At 37.0% G+C, this 24913-nt stretch overlaps 1 protein-coding gene across 3 annotated transcripts; it reads left to right on the top strand.

The window, feature by feature from the left end:
• The first annotated feature begins 464 nt into the window (after positions 1-464).
• Positions 465-24065, top strand: arm (armadillo). Of its 3 annotated transcripts, none has more exons than XR_011899938.1 (13): positions 465-622; positions 1766-1825; positions 2677-2871; positions 3749-3936; positions 4677-4826; positions 7247-7401; positions 7853-8154; positions 8500-8855; positions 9214-9471; positions 12596-12917; positions 14158-14306; positions 17956-18193; positions 23466-24065. XR_011899938.1 is itself a non-coding variant. In XM_019055560.2 (13 exons), exons 2-13 carry the CDS (start codon positions 1798-1800, stop codon positions 23633-23635), a joined length of 2358 nt encoding a protein of 785 aa, XP_018911105.1. In that variant the 5' UTR covers positions 465-622; positions 1766-1797; the 3' UTR covers positions 23636-24065. The 3 variants fall into 3 exon arrangements, 2 of the variants coding, with proteins under 2 accessions (XP_018911105.1, XP_018911106.1); XM_019055560.2 differs by having other exon boundaries at positions 17956-18040; XM_019055561.2 differs by lacking the exon at positions 17956-18193.
• The last annotated feature ends 848 nt before the right edge of the window (positions 24066-24913 follow it).

Genomic DNA, 24913 nt, shown 5'->3' on the forward strand with positions numbered 1-24913 from the left:
ATACGCATCCCGCCTGGGTATTTTCTGTCCCTCTCGTACACTGAAGCTTGCCGTCTGGCTATACCTATTCGATCTCTCATGTATATACAAGCGTTCCGGCAGGCGATTTTTTCTCTCTCTCGCACGCTTACGGGTCGGTTTACCCGTGTACCCTACATCATCAGATTGTCGCGGGGAACGCCATTCTCCTTTGATGGAAAAGTGACCTAAGTCCAGTCGGGAGATTTTCTATCATCTTATTGGTCCTAATAGTCGAATAGGTCAATGAATTCGGTGTTACACCATTGTGACTAGAGTCCCTTTTGTGATGATATTCTTTGGAAATCCTGCGACTGCGAGCGTCATTAATTTCGGGTCCTCTTGGCAACACTGGCATCGATTGGAATGCTGAAAAAAACGGTACCTTTTTTTAGTAACGTACGGTAGTACGGTAATATGACTAAGATGTTAATGAATGGATATTGGCAACGCTGTAAATTGTGTTTACTCAATCTAGGCGACGCAAATGGCGGCCGCAGTCTTGGCTCATTTGTTGTGATTGACAATTTGTGTTTTTCCCGTGGTTTTTCAAAGTAAATAATCGATTTTTATGTGTTTCTTTACAAGTTGAGCTCTTTACGCTGTAAGTCAGTTTCACTTCTCATTTCTTTTAACCGAATTCAAAGGGTATGAACCGTCGAAACCGAACTCTTGTAGAGTCCCATCTTTCGTGTCAGCCTTCAGTTGTTCGAGTTATTAGCATTTATAATAACGGAAATATCGGATTTTCGCATTAATATTTCAAATTGAATCGCACCAATTTTGTCGAATCTCATGCGGCACAATCTTTCTTTTTACTTCCGGCTTTAGCTATGAGCTTGAAGTTTCCCTGTGAGTCATCTCAGTTACACCCTCCTTGAGACCAGTGAGCGATTCATACATTATCCAAGTGATTTGAATTCTGTTTCTGTTTAAGTTTTTCTTTTCGTTTAATTATATCCAATATCATTAATAATTTTTAGTTTTCCTAATCATCCCAAAATTTTTAAACTTTTTCATGGGTATGCTTAGTCGTTAAGTAACTTACTTTTTTGTGCCGAAGGTTTTGAAGATAGCCTTTTATTGTTCAACCTTAGTAATACCAGGAGTATGATATTGCCCAAGAGATGTTAGGGTTTTCCTCTCTCTGACTGACTACAGGCAATTATTAGAGTCAGTAAATTTACCTGTATCCATCGTTTGAACTGAATTTACTTGGTCTAATTTTCTGTTGAACTCCAGAGGTTGTTCTTAGAGGGTGGGACGCTTAACTGAATGGGGAAAATTGATACTGGAGTTCAAAGCAAAAGCATGTAGCAGAGCTTTAATTGAGAGAGTGTGCCAGTGTGTTCTTGATGAATAGTGTTCACTGTTTGATAATCCATTGGGTATAGCTAGGAAGTAATTAGCTGTGGATTCTGGCGTATGCTCTGATAAAAATCAATCTTCTTTCTCACGCAGCATACCTCTGCTTCAGTTTTGTACCATTTTGTTGGGGCTCTAACTCTCCATATTCATCGTCTTCCACAAGACGAGGTCGCATACTGGACCAGATTTATTCTGATCGTGTGACTTTGGTGCCCAAGGAAACAAAAGTCTTGTGACGTGTTAGACAGGAAGTTAGATTTAGTCTCTTCAGCTCCAGTCTCTCATTTTTTTAAACAGCATGTACTTAAACCCCACTTTTAGTGTTTTTTCCCCTCTATAAATTGCTTTATTAATTTCACTGAATTTTTTCTCATTTCAGTCTTGAGTGAATAGCGTTGAGCTTCAGCAACAATGAGTTATCAGATGCCCAATCGGCAAAGTAAGTGTCTCTCTGTGTATGCTTTGTTACTGATTTTTGGACTTATCATTACCTTTTTTTGTACCCTATGTGTCAGTTCCCTCTCTTTCTTTTAAAATCATCATCGAAAAATCTTCTCTTTTTCCTTCGTATCAATTCCTAGGTTCTGGATTGATAAGTATTTTATTCTGAGTATGGTGTCCAGCCTTCAGTCAGTGAGTACTCACAATTTTCAAGGGTCCGCAGTTGGCAATTGACAAGTCATTTTGAAATTCTTGGAATTTCTAGAGGAGCTTTTGCATTCTGTTGGATTTTTCTCATGAAAAACAAAATTTTCGTCTTAAAAATTCTAAAGTGATCTAAAAGGGCTGAAAATGAAGCGCAACATCTGAAAATGACAGGGACGATTTTCACTGGCGTAGCTCACTTTACTAGGTATACGCCATAGGTTGCGAATTTAATGGCAACTGTGACCACTTGCCTCATTGTAAATTATTCTGTTTCCTCATGATGTTTTATCTTCCTAAAATATTTCATCTATATTCACTCAGACACTGAAAGTTTTTGGAATTAGAATGGAAAATGGAAAAATCTTCAGTAATTATAGTGACCTTTCTTTGTGCTTAATGATGAGGACCATGGCCTAGGTTACAGTCAATTCATATTTACAGGGAAAGTCAGTCAGGCATTATTGATTCCTTGATGATTAATTTTTTAAATTTTCACCTTCTCTCTTTTAACTTCGGATCTTACATGCGGTAACGTACATCTTTAAGCTGTAGAATTCAGGAATGCATGCTTTTCTGTAAAAAAGAAAAATTTTCTCTTTATTTTACTCCATTCAATCTAAAAATCATATTCAATGTTTTCAGTGTACCAGGGCAATGACCCTGGAAAAGAAGAACAAACGCTCATGTGGGCTCAGAATGCCTACATGGCAGATTCAGGTATTCATTCTGGTGCGACTACCCAGGCTCCATCTGTCAAAGATGAAATCGATAGCGACCAGTTGATGTTCGATTTGGATCATGGATTCACTCAAGGATTCACACAAGACCAAGTTGATGGTAATCATGCAATCCGCTTTTATTGCCTAGTTTTTTTTTCTCCATACTGTGCACAAGAAAAATTATAACTTTGCAGGCAAGAGTTCGGTACCACAGTAGATGTACTTTCATTTCTTTTTGCACCTAGAAATTATAAAAAAATTCAAAGCCTCCTTTTAATGATGAATTTTTGTAGAAAGGTGTCATGTATCATTTCCAAATAATTCATCATCAGTAAAATTTTTCCTTTCCTTAACCCTTGGCCTCCTACGGATGAGTATACTCGTCATCGTAATACCGCACTGAGCCCCTACGGACGAGATTCTTGTCCTGGAACCTCATATTCATTTTCGGTATTATTTATTTAAAAAAAAATTTGGGCAACAGTAGTTAACTTTTGGTGACTGATCTCCACTCATAATTACTTCAAGATAAGTCACCAATTCCAAGCTGTTTGGTTGAGAAATAGGTGAATAAGGGTAACAAAACTAAAAATAGTCAGTTTTACCATTCTTAACCCAGGGTGAGGGAGCACAGGGTGAAAATCTAACTCAGAAGTCAAAGAATTGACTGGCTCACCATTGTGCTACTCCCACCGCAAGGCTAGCAGAAAAACCAATAAAATTTTATGAACGATTGCCGCAGATACTACCGGGGGTTAAATTTTAGAGCACAGCCATGCCTTCACCATGTTGAACTACGTTTTTTTTCATCTTCCACTGATAAAAAAACCTCCAAGTAAAATTCCAATGAGTCCCAAAATTCTCCCCACCTTTTTTTATATGATCCACCTTGTCCAATGAAGATTTGAAGCTCACCTGAGTTCGAAAACGCAAGATTGCTGGTGCCTTTTTTGTTAGAAATGTTTATCAGTTCGATATTGATGTTTATTCTGTAGAAATGAACCAACACTTGAGCCAAACTCGTGGCCAGCGAGTGCGAGCTGCCATGTTCCCGGAAACCTTAGAAGAAGGAATCGAAATTCCTTCAACACAGCTGGACCAAACGCAGCCAACAGCTGTTCAGCGTCTTACAGAACCATCGCAAATGTTGAAGCATGCTGTTGTCAACCTCATTAATTATCAGGTAAGGCTCTTGAAAAACCAAGTTAACATATTTTAGAATTGGCAAACGACCAAAAGCACAATGAACGAAAATCAACCCATTTTTTATTTTTTTTATAAAAATATTTTCCTGAAACGATTAGTAAACTTTTTCTTTAAAAGAAAAAACAAAACAATAATTTAAAATGAGTGCGATAACTTTACTCTCAATTTTATAATTTTCTGGACTCAACGCATTAAGTAGATTAAGTAGTAATTAGTATTTCACCCCCAGTGGTGTCGAAGTGTATGCAGGAGTTTTTCCTCTTTTTCTCCATGTTTGAGCTGAGAACAATTTTCTAAATTACCAAGTTTTGCTGCCAACATCAACATTTAAGCATTCAGTCAGTTTTTCGGACACTCGAAATAAGGAATTAATGTTCTTTAAAGGACTAGGCAATCCTGTTACAAGAGAACGTATTTTGAAAGGATTTGATTGGCTAGGAACCCCTAAATTATGTTTTTTAATCCAAATTTTTCATATTAATGTCACAAAAATTTTATTTTTCAACCTCCATTGTGAATGTTAAATTATATTTTATTCTTACTTTCCCAGAACTTTCTGTCATTAACGAAAGATCAGGATTATGGTCGCAGACTTTTTGTTGATTCCTTACCATGAAAAAAATTTTATCAGCTGAAGTAGTTTTCTTGTAAATATATCTGGTACTTTGAATCGAGGTGGATTTCTCTCTAACTGGGTGATGTTCCCCTGTATCCTAGGATGATGCTGATTTGGCTACCCGCGCTATCCCAGAATTGATCAAACTGTTGAATGATGAAGATCAGGTGGTTGTGTCGCAGGCAGCCATCATGGTGCACCAACTATCCAAAAAGGAAGCTTCTCGGCATGCTATCATGAACAGCCCTCAGGTAATGCAAAATGTATTTATTTTTTGGACGGTAATTAATTGAGGCATTTTTCGGTAAAAGGGCGTATTAAAAAAATCACAATTTTGAGAAAAACGCATTTGAAAGTTCAAAAAGTTGTATCTCCAACATTTGTGTCTATTTTTTAGAGAATTATAAACAGGATTACAGGTATTTTTATTGAGTAATATCAGCCAGAATTTAAATTATCTAGCACGTCAAATTGCTGAGATATGGCTAATACAAGAATAAGTAATATCTATATGCCCTTTTATAGAAAAACTCTCTTTCCGCAATTTATAGTTTAAGTTTATCTCTGTTCTTGTATTAATTTATCAAAATATAATAAAAATTGTAAAATTGAATTGTGTTACAAGCATTTGCCGGTTTTGTCATTTTGATTTTGCTTGAAAAAATGAAATCAGTGCGTTTTCAAACTCAAGATAAATCTTTATTAAAAAAATAAAAAATGGAACAAAACCCTGCGACAAAATTAATCCAAAACTTTGGCTAAAAGTGATAAGAATTCATATCATTGAAAATCATCGAAGTCATAAAGATGGCCGACCAGTCTTTTAAGATGGATGTATCCTGAGTTATCCAGAGAGCGCCTGGCTTTTCATGGCATTTGTCAATAATCTGTGGCGGTCTGGATTATTGCTATATTTTTCAAAACATGGCTGTGCTTACCAAAATTACGATTGCTTATACTGGAACTATACCTGCAAACTGGCAAAACGTGTTCTACTTCCATGCTATGAACTTCCGCAAACCAGCTGCAGAATGACAACATTGCGAAATTTCGATTTTGACCCGTGAGAGCGTCCGAAAAAATTAATATCATTTTGAATTTGCAAGTGTTTAAAACTCCATAAAGAGTTTTAAACAAGAATGAAATCACTGAGTAGGCATTTGTTTACCCTCAATATTCATGAAAATACTAGTGATATAAACAGGAGCTTGGAGCGGCGCGTGGGGAAAGATAGAGAATACTTGCTGCATCTTGGCTTGTGGCTAATGTATCCAATTTCAGCCAAGGTACCCTCATTCCGATGGCTCCATTTTCAATTTTTTGCTTCCCACCATACACAAACTACTTATATATTTTTGGATGGGTAACATCAGTAGGATTCAGAAAATAAGTTCTCCCGGAAAAGGGCGAAAGACCGAATACACCCTTTTACCAAAAAATGCCTCAATTGAATACACTGCCAGAAAAAGGGGACATATGCATATGTTCCCTTTTTTTGTTACCTGGCTCATTGAAATCCTCATATCATCGAAAATGCATGCACTAAGTTTCATGATGATATCTTAATTTTCACGCATGGTATGAAGGAGAAGGGTCGAATTGGTTAGATTTCTGTATTTAGATGAGTTTGCCGGAAAAAGGGGACAGATATCTACGCGGTTACATCCGTAGATCCATCAAGTAAAAAAATGGGGCCATGAGTCAACATTATTCATCAAAAATATAAAGGAGTAATTTACTCAGGGTATCTAACCTGAGTGTGAATAAAAATTCTGGGAAGGATGAACGTACATCATGGATCCAACCATCATGCAACCTTTTGGGCAATCTGTATACTCTCAAAATGATATTTTTCTTTTTATTGTAATGAAAATGTATCTCAAATAATGTCACGGAGAATATTTTATGTTAATTTTTGGAGAAATACTTATTTTTGTTTGATCTCAGGCCGAATATTTCATCATTATTAGCTCCTAAAATGTGTTTGATGGAAAAAAGGGACATAACACAATCGCATTCTTTGCAATCTTCAACACATGTTCACTTTGCTATTTAAAGGCGGTGATTATTTCAAACTCTAACATATTCTACTTTGAAATTGACCTTAGGTTGCGTGCTTTTATCACTTGCGTGTCTGTAGAATCGAAGTACACTTTCAAATGCAATTTACTGAAAACTAGGTTTTTGCCTAAGCCCCCTTTTTCTGGTAATGTTTTCAATTGTCAAAATAAGTTGGAAAAGAAATTTTCCAAAAGAAAAAGTAAAATAGTTAAGGACATCTTTTGTATGGTTGAAAAATCAAGACAAAAAGACAAAAGGATTAAAATTCTGCCTTGGATCAAATTGTTCGATAACTGCGTATAAGCTCATCTACAGGTTTTTCTGTCTCTCTAGAAATGTTTTTTCAAAGGTAGATTTCAGCTACTTGGAGAGTTTCATCAAGTAAGCAAGATAATGTCAGTGACACTGAGCTTGTTGTTACTCAGACCACTTTTAATCCTAATTTTTTGTGCTCAAAAAATGTTATTTTTTCTCCTAGTTGTCATCATCAAAACAAAAAAGAGAAACATAACTGTGAGCCCAGTGTACATTTTACTTTCAAATAGTGTGTTTTCAAAATGACTTTCTTGACTCATCATGAATGAATCAAAATTGTATTGACCTTTCTCAGATGGTGGCAGCCTTAGTTCGAGCAATATCCAATTCTAATGATTTCGAAACCACCAAAGTTGCTGTTGGCGCTCTACACAATTTGTCACATCATCGTCAAGGTCTCCTTGCAATCTTCAAAAGCGGCGGAATTCCAGCATTAGTAAAACTTTTAAGGTAATCTCAGAAAGTCATCAATTTTCATTGATAAAAACCGAACAATATTGTCAAAAGAAAAAGATGTCTTCAAGATAAATTTAAAGTATTTTTTCAAGGTTTTTACCAGATTGCTTTCTAATGTTTATCGTCCAAAATTAAAACGAAACTCAGGACTTCTTTATGACCTTCTCAAAGGCCAAAGCTGAAACAGTAATTACCATCAAATCACTGAAGAACCAGAAACCTATCATTAGGTTTGGATTTTTTTTTTTTTTTTTTTTTTTTTTTTTTAAATCAAACTTCTGTTATGGTTCCTATTCATTTTTAAGTTCATACGTAATAGTTAGTTTTCCTGACTGCTATAGTTACTCCTCTTTTCAATAACTTTTTGCTTTTTGAATGAGAAAAAAAGTACTTCAAAACTTCCCTCCACTCACGTTAGAATAATTATTCCCTTCTTTTATCACAGCTCTCCTGTGGAAAGTGTGCTTTTCTACGCCATCACAACCCTCCACAACTTACTTCTGCATCAAGAAGGATCTAAAATGGGCGTTCGTCTTGCCGGTGGGCTTCAGAAGATGGTCGCACTTCTCCAACGCAACAACGTCAAATTCTTGGCTATTGTCACTGACTGTTTGCAGATTCTAGCTTACGGAAACCAAGAAAGCAAACTTATCATCTTAGCCTCTCAAGGACCCATTGAATTGGTCCGTATTATGAGGAGCTATGACTACGAGAAGCTACTTTGGACTACTTCTCGCGTTTTAAAAGGTGAGGAGCGTTGAGAATCAATAGATACAAGCTACAAATGTTAGCTAAATAATCAGCCAATCAAAAGTTTTAATAGACCATGCACACTTTTAAATATTGGACGTTCAAGCACAATGACAGAATGAGCCACACTTACTACCGGTATTCTATTTGGATCGGTACTTTTAAAAAGGGTGGAAGTCCAATGTTTCACACTCGTTTTTTTTCGTTTATGCAAAGAAAAAAAACACAGCTTCTTTCGTTGGGCACATATATGGACAGTTTTCCATTGAGGCTATCTCTTTTTACAAGCGCACTTTTCCTCTCAAGGTCAAACCTGATCTTATCTCTTTGGTTTTATTTCAGTGCTGTCTGTGTGTCCGAGCAACAAGCCATCGATTGTGGAGGCTGGAGGTTTGCAGGCGTTATCCATGCACCTCGGTCATCCCAGCCCAAGATTAGTTCAAAACTGCCTGTGGACTCTGCGAAACCTCTCCGATGCTGGCACAAAGGTTGATGGATTGGAAGGCCTCTTGCAGTCCTTGGTTCAACTCTTAGGTAGCAACGATATCAATATTGTAACCTGTGCTGCCGGAATCCTCTCCAACCTAACATGCAACAACCAGCGCAATAAATTGACTGTCTATCAAGTGGGTGGGGTGGATGCTCTTGTTCGAACAATCATCAATGCTGGCGAGCGTGAAGAAATTACTGAGCCAGCGGTAAGTTATTCTTTCATGCTATTCTCCGGTATATTTTATGATCTCAAAGGAGTGTTATTGTGCTAGTTTGAGCTCTCATTCCTTTACCATACAAAATTATTCTATTAATGCCAAAGTTACTTCAAGAACAAGCTAGTTATTCAAGTAGTTGCTCTGTAAACAGGAGGTCCTGGGTTCAATTCCCAGCCAGGCGACCAGAGTTTGAATGTTATCAACAATGTTTGCCCAGAGCTGGTTGTTGAGCAGGGATCAAGGGAGACAGGGATAAGACTGAAAGCACAGGACTACCATTTTGGGGCTTATTGAAGTGAACAAAAAAAATAAAATTGAATAAATAATCATATTCTTTCCTTCTCAGGTCTGCGCTCTGCGACACCTCACCTCCCGTCACCCTGAATGTGAACTGGCACAAAATGCTGTCCGCATTAACTACGGCATCCCTGTTGTGGTCAAACTGTTACAACCCACCTCCAGATGGCCATTGGTGAAAGCAGTTGTCGGTCTTGTTCGGAATCTAGCTCTCTGCCCAGCAAATCATGCCCCCCTCCGAGAAAACGGGGCTATTCATCAGTTAGCAAGGCTTCTCATTCGTGCATTCCAAGATACTCAACGTAGCGTAAGTATCATTCAGTTCTAAATTATAAATCCTCCATAATCAATGTACAATATCTTTCATTTGAAAAATAAATTATTTTTTTGTATTTTTGGTGTGTTAAATTAACATTAAAACAATGTACAGGGTGTTCCAACTAAGTGGCGACGAACTTTTAGAGGTTGCTTTATGGCTCAAAACAAACAGAAAAGTCCTTTACCAAAATCCTCTGAGATGCAAGAGTTCTCGATATACAGGAAGTTCAATTTTTGAAAAAAATACCGTATGTGTTCGGTTATGACGTCACAGTGGCTATCCCAATTCTTGGAACTCGAAAACAATTGTGGTTTCGTTACATACTCATCAAGAGCTTAAAAAAAGGTTCTTCGTTTGTTTCGTAAAACCCCTCCTAATGGAGTTATTGACCGCTTAACAAAATACCGTTTTACCGTACATCATGACCTACTTTATTTGTGACATACCGTAATACGGTATTTTTTAAGGGGTTTTACGAAAAAACCGAAATAACTTTTTTTTAAGTTCTTGATGAGTATGTAACGAAACCACAATTGTTTTCGAGTTCCAAGAATTACGGTAGCCACTGTGACGTCATAACCGAACACATACGGTATTTTTTTCAAACATTGAACTCCCTGTAAATCAAGAACTCTTGCATCTCAGAGGATTCTGGTAAGGGAATTTTCTGTTTGTTTTAAGCCATAGAAAAACCCCTAAAAGTTTGTTGCCACTTCGTTGGTACATCCTGTATAATTAGGTTTTGAGAGACTCTTTATTGAGTTAAGAAAAAAAAAAAAAAAAACGAAACCCAGTTGCATTCTTGCATTCTGTTGAAATTTTGAAAAATTCCAATTTTAAAATTGGATGAATTTCCAGTAGCAAGGCTTTGTAGATGAGCAATTGCAGAAAAGTCATCAATAGATGAAATAGAGGAAGAATTGATTAGTTTGGAATCTTAAAACTTTGATGCATAGTGAGCATGTGAAACCAGTAATTTAGCATAAACTAGACATATTGAAAATTACAAACTGTTGTACCCTTAATTTGTTGAAGTGTTTTCGTTTATTTCAGCCTTTAACTGTCAGGAGCTGAAATTTTTGTTCATTTTGGTGTATTGTGTACAATTTGCCAGAACTTTGGAAATTTACTTTGTGCTCCACAATGATGCAATCAAGTGATGCGTCAAATTGTCATCAAATCTTCACTGGCCTCTACTTTGCTGAAATTTCATTTTCTATAATTGCACATTGAGTAGTCAAAGGCTGATATAAATCTTGAGTTTGTAACGCCAAAAAGCTAGGGAAATACTCATGAAAGAGCCATGCACAAATTCGCCCGTTTTTGGGCCCTCGAAATTGGGGTCGGTGTGAGGTTTTTTTTCATCTATAGGGTGACCCTTTACACATAATAAAATTTCAGATTGAGTATACGCACCGTTTTTGAGATATGGGGGGGCAAAGTCCCCGATTTTTACTCATATTTGCAGGTATTTTATAGTCGAACTTCGGCTGCTACAAGGTACCGGATGTAGATATTGAAGCGCGGTTTGCGGTGATTTGTCAAGCTATTTCTGGATTATTTTTTCACATCTTTTACAAACCCGCAAATGGTTTTTCGGGGGGGGGGGGGGGAGCTTTATTCATATTATCATGACCGTTCGTATACGTCTTACTGGCATTAATTGCTTCGTTCTCGACTCCTCTCCACGCCGTAATCATGATGGTATTTTCTGTTAGGAATCTTTCTTCTTCTTTATATTTGACCAATTCTAATGTTGTCTCCCCCTTTCTCCCTTTTTAACCTCCCCCCCCCCCCCAATTCTAAACACTCCCTCTCAAGTGTATATTCCTGTGCGGCAGATATGAAGGTGTTATTTGTGGGGAATTATTTTTCTGTCTTTATGGTTCATAAACTTTGACCCCACCTATTTCCTCCTTCCCCCCTTTACCCCTGTTTCACCCCCCCCAATTTCCACCGTACCTTACTCGAAGTTGTCTGCTCCCTCCGCAGCAGAAATGAGGATGTTTCCAGCGAAGAATTTTTTACTTTTTTAAACTCAATACAAGGGAGACACCCCCCACCCTTTTTTCTCTTTCCCATCCCCCCTCACTAGTTCATATTTCCTACCTTATTCCCTCTTTCCACTGCCCCCCCCCCCTCTTTTCTCTTTTTTACATGCTTGAATACTTTTTTTTGTGAGAGTATAATAGTTATCGGATAGTGTAATAGTTACCGGAAACATCCTCATTTCTGCTGCAGAGGGAGCAGACAACTTCGAGTAAGGTACGGTGGAAATGGGGGGGGGGTGAAACAGGGGTAAAGGGGGGAAGGAGGAAATAGGTGGGGTCAAAGTTTATCAACCATAAAGACAGAAAATAATTCCCCACAAATAACACCTTCATATCTGCCGCACAGGAATATACACTTGAGAGGGAGTGTTTAGAATTGGGGGGGGGGGGGTTTAAAAAGGGAAAAAGGGGGAGACAACATTAGAATTGGTCAAATATAAAGAAGAAGAAAGATTCCTAACAGAAAATACCATCATGATTACGGCGTGGAGAGGAGTCGAGAACGAAGCAATTAATGCCAGTAAGACGTATACGAACGGTCATGATAATATGAATAAAGCTCCCCCCCCCCCCCCCCCCCGAAAAACCATTTGCGGGTTTGTAAAAGATGTGAAAAAATAATCCAGAAATAGCTTGACAAATCACCGCAAACCGCGCTTCAATATCTACATCCGGTACCTTGTAGCAGCCGAAGTTCGACTATAAAATACCTGCAAATATGAGTAAAAATCGGGGACTTTGCCCCCCCATATTTCAAAAACGGTGCGTATACTCAATCTGAAATTTTATTATGTGTAAAGGGTCACCCTATAGATGAAAAAATACCTCACACCGACCCCAATTTCGAGGGCCCGAAAACGGGCGAATTTTAGCCCTTTTTGTGCAAGGCTCTTTAGATTGCTTCTATACTAACTTGCTTGTTAACTTATTATCGGCAAAACAGATCCGCTGTATAATCTACTTGCAAGTGAGTGAAAATATGATAATGTTATCTCATGCAGTTCTCGAACACTAATATTGTAGAAGAATAATCAATTCCTCTTTCTTGTTCCTTCGCACAGAGGTCAAGTGTTGCCAGCACAGGTAGCCAACAGGTAGGGGGAGCTTATGCGGACGGTGTTAGAATGGAGGAAATTGTCGAAGGCACAGTTGGCGCCCTTCATATTCTGGCACGTGAGTCGCAGAACAGGAGTGTGATACGAGCGCAGATGGTCATCTCCATTTTCGTTCAACTTCTGTTCAATGAGATCGAGAACATCCAGCGTGTCGCTGCGGGAGTTCTTTGTGAGTTGGCCACAGACAAGGAGGGTGCTGAGATGATCGAACAAGAAGGCGCTACAGCACCATTGACTGAGTTGCTCCACTCGAGGAATGAGGGTGTTGGTAAGTTAAACTCAATAATATTCATGATTTATACGGTATTAGCTGAGGAAGTGTGATTGACAAAAATGTTTCACCTATTGGTTAACTTATATTGAGAGATATATGGGAAGGATTTCGACTAATTTTGTCACCACCAGCCACATTAGTAACAAGAATTCAACATACTTATTATAAACAAGTATAACAGATTTTGCACGGTATAAATAACACAAAAACTACTTTATAAATACATTCTTAGTAATCCAGTCAAACAAGTTTACGAAGTAAGTAGGTAACTGGTTGATAACAATGTTAACGGATAATACCTTTTAAAGTATGAATATTATCGTATCTGGAATTGTTAGGTATCATGTTAATCATTATAAAGTTAAACTCAACTTCTCGTCGATTTTTCTTGCATTGATTCCTGAAGACTGTTCTGAAAGCATTTGTGCTTCTTATTTTGGAGACTTTCTTTTCTTCTAGAATTTCAAGCATCAAAGTCTATTGATTACTATGTATTCCAGTCAATGAACCACTGGAAAAAGGTGCGAATTTAAGCATCGTAATATATTTTTCCCAATGAAATTTCAAGCAGAAAACGAGTTTGCAACAAATCTATTGAGAGTAACTCTTTACCAAGGTATTTAGTTTTTTTTTATACATGAATTCATACTTCTCACGCATGAAAAAACCATAATCTGCTCGAGTTAAATTGAGTTGGGAAAGAAACATTGCTCAATGAGAAAACCTTCCAAAATCGTTGTAATTGATGATTTGATTCTGTTAGAATCTGATTTTTCTTGTAAGCGGGAAATTCAAATTTTTTGTAATCAGTGCCAAATGAAAACAAAAATACCTTAGTTAGAAGCAAATTCAAAATTTTTGTTTCGCAAATCGTTGCATTTGTGAAGTTTCATGAAGGAAATATACATCATAGTGCTTAAATTCGTACCTTGTCCTGTGGTCCATTGTTTGATCTCTGGCAGAGAGCAATTGGTATGCTGGAGACGTATTTATGCAGCAAGTTTAATGTTTTTTTCTGGATCCTAATGTAAAAAATGGTGAACATTTTTGAGCCATGCAAATTAAATGCTGAAGTAATCCACACTCAATGTTGACTTTTTCCTTTTTTATCGACTTTCGTTTGTTTCTGATTTTTTTTAACCCCTTCTTCCAAGCTGAAATTAGAGTTTAAAAAGTGTCAACTCCATAGGAAGTAATGTTTGATGTTGAAAGAGCCTTTGTTCCTTTTTTACAGCTACCTACGCTGCTGCAGTGCTATTCCGCATGTCGGAAGATAAGCCGCAGGATTACAAAAAACGACTGTCCATGGAGTTGACGAATTCACTCTTGCGTGATGACCAAATGTGGACAGCGGATGATCTGGGCTTGGGCCGCGATCTTCAGGTATGTGACATCTTCATATCAGGTTTTGATGGGCTCTAGAATAATCAGTTTGCACTTCAAAACTTGAATTTTTAGCTCAACCATCAATCCGTGCATCAGATGTTTAAAGTTTTTTTTCTTCCTTTTTTTCGTATTTTCCATGATTGTTGTTTTGAAGTGATTTTCGCCATGTCCCGTTCAAAAATTTAGGCAGTCAATAATTTGAATGAGAAAATTCTTTCCTATTGAGCTCTTCGTTTGACGTGAGTTTTGTTTTTAACTAGTGAATAGCGCCGATCAATCTATTGTCATTCAAATCTGATAGTTTGAATTTTGCATCTTTGAAATTTTGGAGAGCTTCTTCTTTACAGATGTGTAGTTGCTGAGCATGAGCTAAGGTTTCATTTGGCCGAAAACCTCATTTAAGTTGCAAAATTTCTTTTCTTAATTTGTTTTGTTCGTTAGTAGCTCCTTTTTTTTCTATTTTTTTTTTTTTTTATTTTATTTTCTAAGGAAATAATCTTTCCAATTTTGAATTTCCCTCAAACAAGTCCAAATATATTTCTCAAGCAGATTTTATCTATAGAGGTAGGATTTCTTTTGAATAAAATCTTGATATGAAAAAGCCGGTGTTTCTTGGATCCTTTGGAGCAATCCATGCCTCCTCCCCCTCCTTTAGTATATATGTATCCTCTTTCTCAAAGAAACAAAACAGTCGAACTCACTCATCAGACCATTATTGGAATCGGGATTTTTCATAGAATCATACCGTCCGCCCTGAAGTCTTTGACTCTCCCATCTTTTTCCTCTCACAAGGGGAGCTTCCCAAGTGTAACCGGAATTTCTAGTTGAAATTTCGCATGAAGATACTAGAGATGATTTTAAGGATGCCGTATTTTTTCGTTTTTTCGAATGGGGTCGGGAAAGCCCTCAAAAAAGGGCTAAAGATGCGGAAAAAACGCGTGCGCTAGCGACACAAGGTAAACGTAGGTGATAGAGGCTTTAAATCCTTATCTGTATCGCATGGCCAAATGGTAGCGCGCTCACCTCGCAGGCGGGAGGTCCTAGGATCGGATCCTGATTACAGCTCGTAATTTTATTTTACTTTATGTTTGTTTATTTTTCACTCACTTTATTTTGCACCATTCGCTCCGCAAACCGACTTACTAGGTAGAACACGTAGTGACTGAAGATTTTTTACATATGCTGATAAAAACTCGAAGTTTCTCTTGGATTGAAACGTTATATTTAATTGAATAAACAAAACACTCTAAAACTCACCAAATTTCGTTGCCAAGCTGAATTTTCGGAGTATCAGTCAGATATAGATACAGATTCGACGTTTATAACGTTTCAATCCAAGAGAAACTTCGAGTTTTTATCAGCATGTGTAAAAAATCTTCAGTCACTACGTGTTCTACCTCGTAAGTCGGTTTGCGGAGCGAATGGTGCAAAATAAAGTAAGTGAAAAATAAACAAGCATAAAGTAAAATAAAATTACGAGTTGTAATCAGGATCCGATCCTAGGACCTCCCGCTTGCGAGGCGAGCGCGCTACCGTTTGGTCATGCGGTACTGATAAGGATTCAGAGCCTCTATCACCTATGTTTATCTTGTGCCGCTAGCGCACGCGTTTTTTCCGCATCTTTAGCCCTTTTTTTGAGGGCTTTCCCGACCCCATTCGAAAAAACGAAAAAATACGGCATCCCTAAAATCATCTCTAGTATCTTCATGCGAAATTTCAACTCGAAATTCCGGTTACACTTGGGAAGCTCCCCTTGTCAGTTTGTCAACTCAACAAGGGTCCTTGAGACTGAAGTGACAATGTGACATTTTCCATGTAAAAAGACCGTTTTCATTTTTTATTTAACACTTGCGCCTCATTTCACGCGCACCAAGCTTAAAGCAAGTGCACCGAAAGTAATTTGGTCAGGGAATGTGATTCTATACCAAGTGATGTGTAGGTTCAAAGAATGCCTTCAATGCCTCAAAACTGATTGACAAGGATCTACCGAAGCATATTGTTAGAGTGACTTGTAAAAACGTAGGCATGTTCAAAATGGTTCAAATGCGAAAAGATATATGTATTGGTAAATGATGTATCTTCGGGGTCATTGTTGCCGCTGAATTTTGAAAAAAAGAAAATTTCTTTCTAAGGGAATACCCATAAAAGTCACTGAAAAAAGTAGAAAAAGGTAAAACTGAAAGGTAGCACTGAAAAAGGTAGAAGTAATCTTTGGATGTTCATAACTCGGAATGGAATCACATCAATGCACAAACTCTCATTTTGGAGGCAGCATTTTTGACTCACTTCTGCTTCAGGTGTATAAAGTTCAGCTTGATCTCTTGGTTTTTTGGTTTTCCATAACTTTGTTTTCAGTGGCAAATTTCAGCTTCTCCAGATTAATTTGTGATGTCATTCTAAAAAGCTGTTGCTAGTGCAAGAAATAAAGCTATGCACTCTCGACCAAAGACACTCTCGCGAGTTTACTTTAAAACTTCATCAGAGGCCGTTTTTTTTGATTTATTCATCTTTCTTCTCTTTTATTTTTTCTCCACTAGATTTTTTCATCCATAGAATTTGTGCCTTTCATTTGTGTGTTCAATTTTTCTTTGGAAGCAATAAAAAATTTGGGAGAAGGGAAGAGTTAAAGACTTGAGAATACTCTGTACAAAAGAAAAGAAAGTGAAAGGCTTGTTCTACCCAAGATTTAAAACCAAAAGCTTGAAATGCAGTGATGACTTTATTCAACCTGTCAGGCCTCAGGGAATATCTGTTTAGACCTTTTCAATTTCGGCGACAGCATACTTTAACATAAGAAAAACGGAGTTGCGTATAATTTTTCTGGGAGTAACAAAGCAAAATGCAGGGCACTCGAAGCTTCCAAAATCGGGCCTTGACGCAAAATTTGAAAGCGGACAAAAAGTTGCTCCTTTAAAGAATATGAGTGCAGTGCATTGGATAATATTTTAATTGGCAGCTTACAACTTTATTCGACATTAATGACTATATCATATTGAGTCAATTGCTGAACATCATTACTGTCACATCTCTGATATAACGCTCTATCTCCATTTTCATGTGAGCCATGGAAAGTAAAGAGTTACATGAATAAAAAAGCTCTTGCGGAAATAGAGATGTGCCTGTACGTTGGAGGTGTGACGATGTCCGTATAGTATTTTATCAACAATTTTTTTGAGGAGGCTATCCAATTAGTTTTCAAAATAGTCCAAGTTAGGATAGCATATGCATATAGCTGCACATGCTTGAACCATTTAGATAGTTAATTGGACATTTTCCTCGAAAGAGTAATCGCTATTAGAAAACAACACTTGTACATCACCAAACATGATGATGAAGTCTGTTCAGTCTGCAAGATCAAGAAAGTTGCTCTCGAGTGCGACATGCTTCATCTCCAACATGTACTTTTTGTCAGTCCTCACATTTCACACCAAGACCCGCTTTCAGAAAATTCTTGTCGCCATGATTTTTCCCCTTGCTCTCGGATGTGCCCATCCGCATTTCACTTCTTTGGAGTTGACTCACAATTTATTTTCATGATTTTTTATAGGTAAATTCGATTTTTTTGTCTGGTTTCTGTTTTTTGTTTATTTCTTAGCTTAGCTAATTATGTAGATATGTAAATTGCTTGTGTGTGTGTGTATATTAGGATATGTTAGGCCCAGATCAGGGTTATGGGGCGAATCTGTACGGGCAGACACCGAGCACCAACGGACGACGCTTCCAGAGTGCAGGTAGGTTTTAAATACCGATGTGTTTACGGTGATGGTGGACCGACGCCCGATCAAACTAACCTCGTGACTGCGCCATTACTAACCCTCCTGAATTCAATTCGAATAATACTCTATCATCTCTCTAACATCTTCATTTGTGCTGTTTTCTTCAATGTAAGTGCTCAGATTAACCACTCACTAATCTAGATTGTAAGATGAAGCGTCAAGACATTGTTCACTTCTTCTACTGCAAGTTCCCTTGATTTTAGTCGCTGCAAATAGTTGTATGCACTCAGCAAGATGTGTCGACTTTTTTTCTTTTTTATTTTTGAAAAAATGAGGCTTTATCACTCAGCAGTTTTACAGTGAAAAAACCTGAATCATTAATTTTACAGAATATTTTCATGAGAAAAAATAATTTGTCCTGTCAATTAGTAGCCATTGTTATATTTTGAGTAAAAGCACAAAATAACCAACAACCCGAGGAAAAAAGATTTTTGTACGGATGTTATCTCTCAGTAGCTGATATTTGTCACTCAAAAATTTTTTGTAAAAGTCAATTTAAATAATTAAAAAAGTGTGAATTAAATCCTTGATTTTTTTTTGTAGCTTAAGTAAAATCAACTTTGTTCAGTAATTAATTGTCATGGACAATTTGTTTAAATTCCTAGTCGTTGACTTTAGATCTTTTTTGTGGATAGTCATTGTGGGCTAATGTTACTTCGATTCATTTTGTTACCATTGATAAAGAGTTTCTAACAGCTGTCGCTAGTATTCTTCAAGTCAAATAAGTGGAAATACCTAGTTGATATTCATTTAAAATTAATTAAATCAGTTTTTGGGTTAATTACTAAGCTTCTTTAAAGTTTAGATACATAGTTAGTTTTTTTTTAATGCAATTATTATTATTGTATTATTAGAGACAAGACAATTTTTTTATTCTTTTTAGATTCATCCTTTTAGGTGTAAGCTAACTGAAGTAAAGTTTATTTGGAAGTTTTTTTTTGTTTACCCTGTAGCTCCTTTTACAAGGTAAATAACTTAATACCCAATGAAGAAAACCTAAACGTTTGAAAGTTTTTTCCTACGTGAAAAAAATTTTAAGGTTTCAGCTTTGTGGCTTCCGCAAAAACTTTTGAAGCATGTGCTAGAATCTTTATGAAAGTAGTATGATAGCACTCTTCTTCTGTCTGTTTAAGTTTCTTTGAATAAGCAAAGGTGTCAGAATCGAGAGAGGAGGTTTAAGAATGTTTGAAGAAATTTCATTCATTTTCTCGGGTATCCTGCTTCATCCAAATTCACATTAGTTCCTTCTTTAATTTGCCTAATTGCCAACATGGTTTCAACAAGTCTCGATAAGCTGCCTTCTGTTGAGGTTCCTTGAGTGAAACAATCATCCTTAAATTGATTTTAAACTCACATTTTGTCACATCTTTGAGTTGCATGTCAAAGTCATCATAAGTTGATTGAAAATTTTTTTTTGGTTTTTTTGAATTCCTGTCAATGCATGCAGTCTAAATGGTTGTAGAAACTAACTTAATCCATCGATCTCATCTCTTAACTGATCGTAAACAAATCTCTTGAAACTAATATATAGCAACTTATCCTTGAATGTATGACCCGTTTACATTTGTAGAAACAAAAAGTTATTGCTTAACTCACAAACTACATATCTTAATGGCTAAATATCTAGATTTCTGCATCTAATTGATTTTTTCGGAGGAAAATGAAACAACATTAAGTAGGCTTGAAATTTTCTCATTTTTTTTTCATCATTTCATGGTCATTCTATAAAAATTTAAAGATATATCACCGATTTTTTTTCCTTTCAAAAAATTAAATATGCGGACATTTCGCTGATAAGATCGGTAGCCTTAGAGTTTGAGTATGAAAAAGTAGATTTTCTGTTTTTTACCTCTTGGTGTTGTTGTTAGCCCTCTTCTTTGCATTCTATTTTATTCATTGGACTAGATGTTGCAATAATCGATCCCTATTTCTGCCTCAATTTAGAGGTAGAGGCACCATCATGTGCCATTAGTTCCTCTTGCCAGATTGTGCTGAAAAATGAGCGTTTCCCTCATTTAAACCCTTGTAAAATAAGCCAGGTTTTATCGCGCAATCTGGCAGTCTTGTATGGATGAGCCAGAAATAGTGGTTCCTCGTTGCAAAGTATAGTCCTCTTGGACAGCTTTAACGGAGATTGGCCTAACCACATCACATGTTGCCCAACATCTGCTCATGTTGTATTTTTTAACAAAAAATAAGCAACACTCCACCTTGAAATTTTTTGTGTACCCTCTGTATAATCTGAGGGAAATTCTTAGAAAAGCATCAGGTGTGTTGTTCAGTTTTCTGCTAAAAAAGTAAAACACGAGTGCAAATTAGGCAATATATTACAATTAGGTTCATTCCGATTTAAGCAAACTAATTGCCAAAATACAATTGTATCATGGCCAATTACGAGGGGCGTTCAATAAGTAAGTATCCCCCCTCTCTAAAATCCATAAGAATGGACCAATTTTAAAAAACTTGGGCTCAAAATCTTCCTTAGGATATTTTGAGTTCAACAAAACAAACCGCAACAAAATCGGACTATGTGCGGCCGAACGCGAGCCGTTTGAACGCGCCGAGGAGCTCGACGCTCCCGCCGAATCTGCGAGGATTTGAAGTCCGCTACAGGAGAAGAGCTTCTCTGCCAAAGCCTCAGTCGTTCATCACTGACGAAAAATCAAAGAAATTTTTGTAGAATAAGGGGCTTACCTCACTTCTCCACATAACCAGCTCGATCCAAGCAAGTCTGATACTGAGACTAAGACTAAGAGAACAGCTTTTGGATGCCTCGTGCGTGGAAGTCTTTCAGCTGACCGCGGATGAAAGAGTGGACGGCTTGTTTGACCTCTTCCACTGATTCAAAATTTACTCCTCCAAGTTCAGATTTCAGGAACGGGAATAAATGGTGGTCTGGTTTGCCATTTATTATCGTATCTGAAATCTGAACTCGGAGGAGTTAATTTTGAATCAGTGGAAGAGGTCAAACAAGCCGTCCACTCTTTCATCCGCGGTCAGCTGAAAGACTTCCACGCACGAGGCATCCAAAAGCTGTTCTCTTAGTCTTAGTCTCAGTATCAGACTTGCTTGGATCGAGCTGGTTATGTGGAGAAGTGAGGTAAGCCCCTTATTCTACAAAAATTTCTTTGATTTTTCGTCAGTGATGAACGACTGAGGCTTTGGCAGAGAAGCTCTTCTCCTGTAGCGGACTTCAAATCCTCGCAGATTCGGCGGGAGCGTCGAGCTCCTCGGCGCGTTCGGCCGCACATAGTCCGATTTTGTTGCGGTTTGTTTTGTTGAACTCAAAATATCCTAAGGAAGATTTTGAGCCCAAGTTTTTAAAATTGGTCCATTCTTATGGATTTTAGAGAGGGGGGATACTTACTTATTGAACGCCCCTCGTATTTACCTGTTCATAGTCTGTAGAGTGTAAAATCTTCATAGATAACATAACTTTTTTTTTGTGTAAAAATACCATAATTATTGGGGGATAAGTGAAATCGTACTGGATCCATTAACTAATCTAACAAGAGGAGGTTACGTAGTGTCCTACCTAAATTTTGATCGAAATTAGACCTCAAGTTTCTTCATGTTAAACTATCAAATTCCTTCTGTGCCCTTTTTTTGAATTAGCCCCAGAAAAAAATAGAAAAGAACAAAATCAACAAGCTGGCAAAGAGGGTACCTTGCTGAATCAGCAGAATAACGCTACTCTCACTTGAGTGTAGCAATGGTGTAGTGGCATTGATTGTCGCACTCAGACAGAGAGGTCTGGGGTTTGATTCCCGGTTTACTCATGCAATTTTTAGTTCTTTCTAGGTTGATCTTTTTTTTCTTTTTTCTTAGTGTCATTTAACCACATATGCACTTACCTCTGTTGTCAATGCATCTAAAAGAAAAGTAGGAAAGAATCAAGACAACGAATGATACTACGAACAAATTTTGAGAAAAAAACATGAATTGAACCTCAAACCTCTCGGACAGAGAGCAACGCTCCGAGTTGCACTATTGCAGTGTTGAATATCGAAGAACGTTATTTTGCTACTATAGCAAGCAACTCTCTTTGCTATTTTTATTTTTTTATTTTTTTGAAACTTTCAGGGCCCATTTGAGGCAACCATGGAACAGGGATCCATTAGTTTCATGTGATGAAACTTTTGGCTGCATGCTTTCCAATCAAAATCTTGGTAAAACACTGTTTGTCCTCCTCTTGTGAGGATATACCTCTTTAGCTGGATCCAAAAATGGAATATCCAAGGCCTAAATGTGAAACCAGGTTCTCTATTTGCGACGTTGCAGACTTCTTGTCATACTTTATTTTTTCTCTGGGAAACTATACTTCGTATTTTTTTTAAAACTTTCCCGATTTCGTTTTCTGTCAGAAGAATAGTCTGTATCAATTTCAAGTTAAAAAGTTTAATTTTTTTCTCCAGGGAATATTAAAAAGGAGCTTCAATTTCGAAACAATGTAATGGAGTTACGTGGTTTCGCTAATTAGCCATCGATATGCGCAATGTGTGAATTAATGATGAGTGAATTTTTTGGAGGATGCCTTATTTTTCCTCAAATTTGATAACACAGTTCATAGTTTCAAACTACATATCGAAGGTGTAAGTCGGCAGTCACATATCTCGTTTGCAGTGTCTAAAAATCTCCGCCTCTATGTTATTTGTTTGAAAGAGAACAAATTGACATCATTCCTTGAAGTTTTTGCAGAATTTTCTTCGCACAGAGAAGAAAAATCACGGCAGTTTTAAAGAATTGTCGTTGAGTAGTTTTTCTTTTAACAAATAAAGTATGACAGGAAGTCTGCGGCGTCGCAAACCGAGTTATTTGATAGCCGACTTACACTGTTGATATAGTTTCTTCTCTGGGGACAGCTGTAACCATCTCCTCTCTAATAAATTTTCCTATGTACACTACTTTACAAAAAGCACATCCAATGTCCAGGGCTGATCTTCCTGCTAAATTTTAGAAACCACAATTCAAAGAGGTTTAAATTTATATCTGAGAGGGGTGTTTGTTCGTGAAAATTCTGAAAAACCCACTTAAACTGATCGAAAAAGTACTTTGAGGAGGCGTTTATACAAACATCAATATAACTATAATTTTTCTTCAGTCTTATTAATGTTGAATGTATAGGTTTCCTCCTCTTAAGCATTCCTCTAGCTATGAGCGCTGGAATATTACAAATATGGAAATTCTCCCTTTTTCAGCTCAAAACTCATCTCTATTTAGTTTTAAAGTCAGGTCAAAAAAAATAACAGGAATAGATATTGAAAGTATCCAAAAAAATAATTTCTCTTCTAGTTTTTCTTGTGAATTAAAAGATGAACTAACTGAAGAGGCTTTTGAAGTGTGTTAGAGAATAATTATTGACTTTAAATCTGACCCTCAGGTTATGACCAGATTCCCGTAGACATGCAAGGACTGGACATAGATCCACGAAATGACAGCAATTACAGTCCATTAGATGGAGTGGACTTAAATTTCGACCAGCTTGACGAACTACCGCAGCCGCCACAAGACAACAATCAGGTTGCAGCATGGTACGATACAGATCTCTAGTATGGTTCACTCTAATGGAAATCGTTGATGAATTACTTTGTTAGTGTTTTCAAAATTACATGCCTATATAGCATGAGCTCAGCTGAAGGGATTAATGATTTCGGTGCCAAATCATCCTGCACCGAGTTGTGCTGGGTCCTCTTCTGCTGACATTGGTTATATTGCAGCATGTATCCTTCACATCCAAATGTATGTTTATACTAGATTTAATTGTTGTCTAATTTATCGATTTTCTATGGAAATATTTATATGAATTGACTCTACTCTCCTTAATTTATATACTTCCTTTGTGCTTTCTTATCTCAATTTTCTTTTCATATCAATTTTTATCTTGTCTCATTTTTTTCGTATCAGTGTCATGTCTCTCATGATTTTATCGATTTTATCAATTTTATTGTAATCATAATAAAAACGCTATGAATAAGTTTCATCCCTTGTTTTTAATGTCTAGCTCTTCATCACCTAGTCTTTTTTCCCATGAAGATTTAATGGATCTGTGAAGTGAAATCACCCTCGACCTTTTCTGGACTAATGTATTCTCCCGTGTCCCAATGGCGCTGGCAAAAAAAAGTAAATAAATAAATCAAGACAAGCAAAAAGCACCAACTTAAGTAAACACAGCACATTTGTTTAATCATCAGGGTAAATAAATGATCAATAGAATCTGTATATGCAGTCGTTATTAGTTTAATATAAAATAAGTAACCGGAAACCCGCACCTGACCTTGGTTAAAATTAAAATGTTAAAAACTTCACTCACCTGCATCTCATATTTCAAAAGCATACGCGTTTCATCCATGCCAGACGAACGAAACGGGTCTACTTTTGAAATGTGACATGCACGTTAGAAAAGTTTTCAATGCTATTAGCTTGCTGGAGAAGGAAGAGGATAATATATTTTTGTCATCATTTGATTTTTTGCAGGAGAAAATTATCCTCAACTCAGTTTTCTTTAAAATATCGCTTGTTTCCCTTTTCTTAAACGCTGCCCCTATTGTAGTCCTTACAGCAACGATTGGTGGAGGAAGAGATTGAAACAAAAATAGCTCCTTTTTTAAATTATCGGCAGTTTCTCATGCTCAATTCTTAAAATTCTGCATGGAAGTAAGGATTTCTCAATCGTTCAGAATTTTCCCCTGAAGTGTGCTATGTCAGTGTTAATACCATTATGACAATAAAGTACATACTTGCTATTGTGTAACAAAGCAAGGAATAATTCCAAATATAAAAGCAATAACATCATCAGTTCCTTTTGGTTGCCGAAACCAAACAGTTTCC

This window comes from Bemisia tabaci, chromosome 5, assembly GCF_918797505.1.
Source record: "Bemisia tabaci chromosome 5, PGI_BMITA_v3".
Classification (NCBI taxonomy): Eukaryota; Metazoa; Arthropoda; class Insecta; order Hemiptera; family Aleyrodidae; genus Bemisia; species Bemisia tabaci.

Bases quoted from the DNA above. Each gene is read 5' to 3' on its own strand.
- arm (XM_019055560.2), top strand. From the start codon at position 1,798: ATGAGTTATCAGATGCCCAATCGGCAAA. The intron at 1,826-2,676 runs GTAAGTGTCTCT...CAATGTTTTCAG, and splicing joins TCAGATGCCCAATCGGCAAA to TGTACCAGGGCAATGACCCT. The intron at 8,856-9,213 runs GTAAGTTATTCT...TTTCCTTCTCAG, and splicing joins AAGAAATTACTGAGCCAGCG to GTCTGCGCTCTGCGACACCT.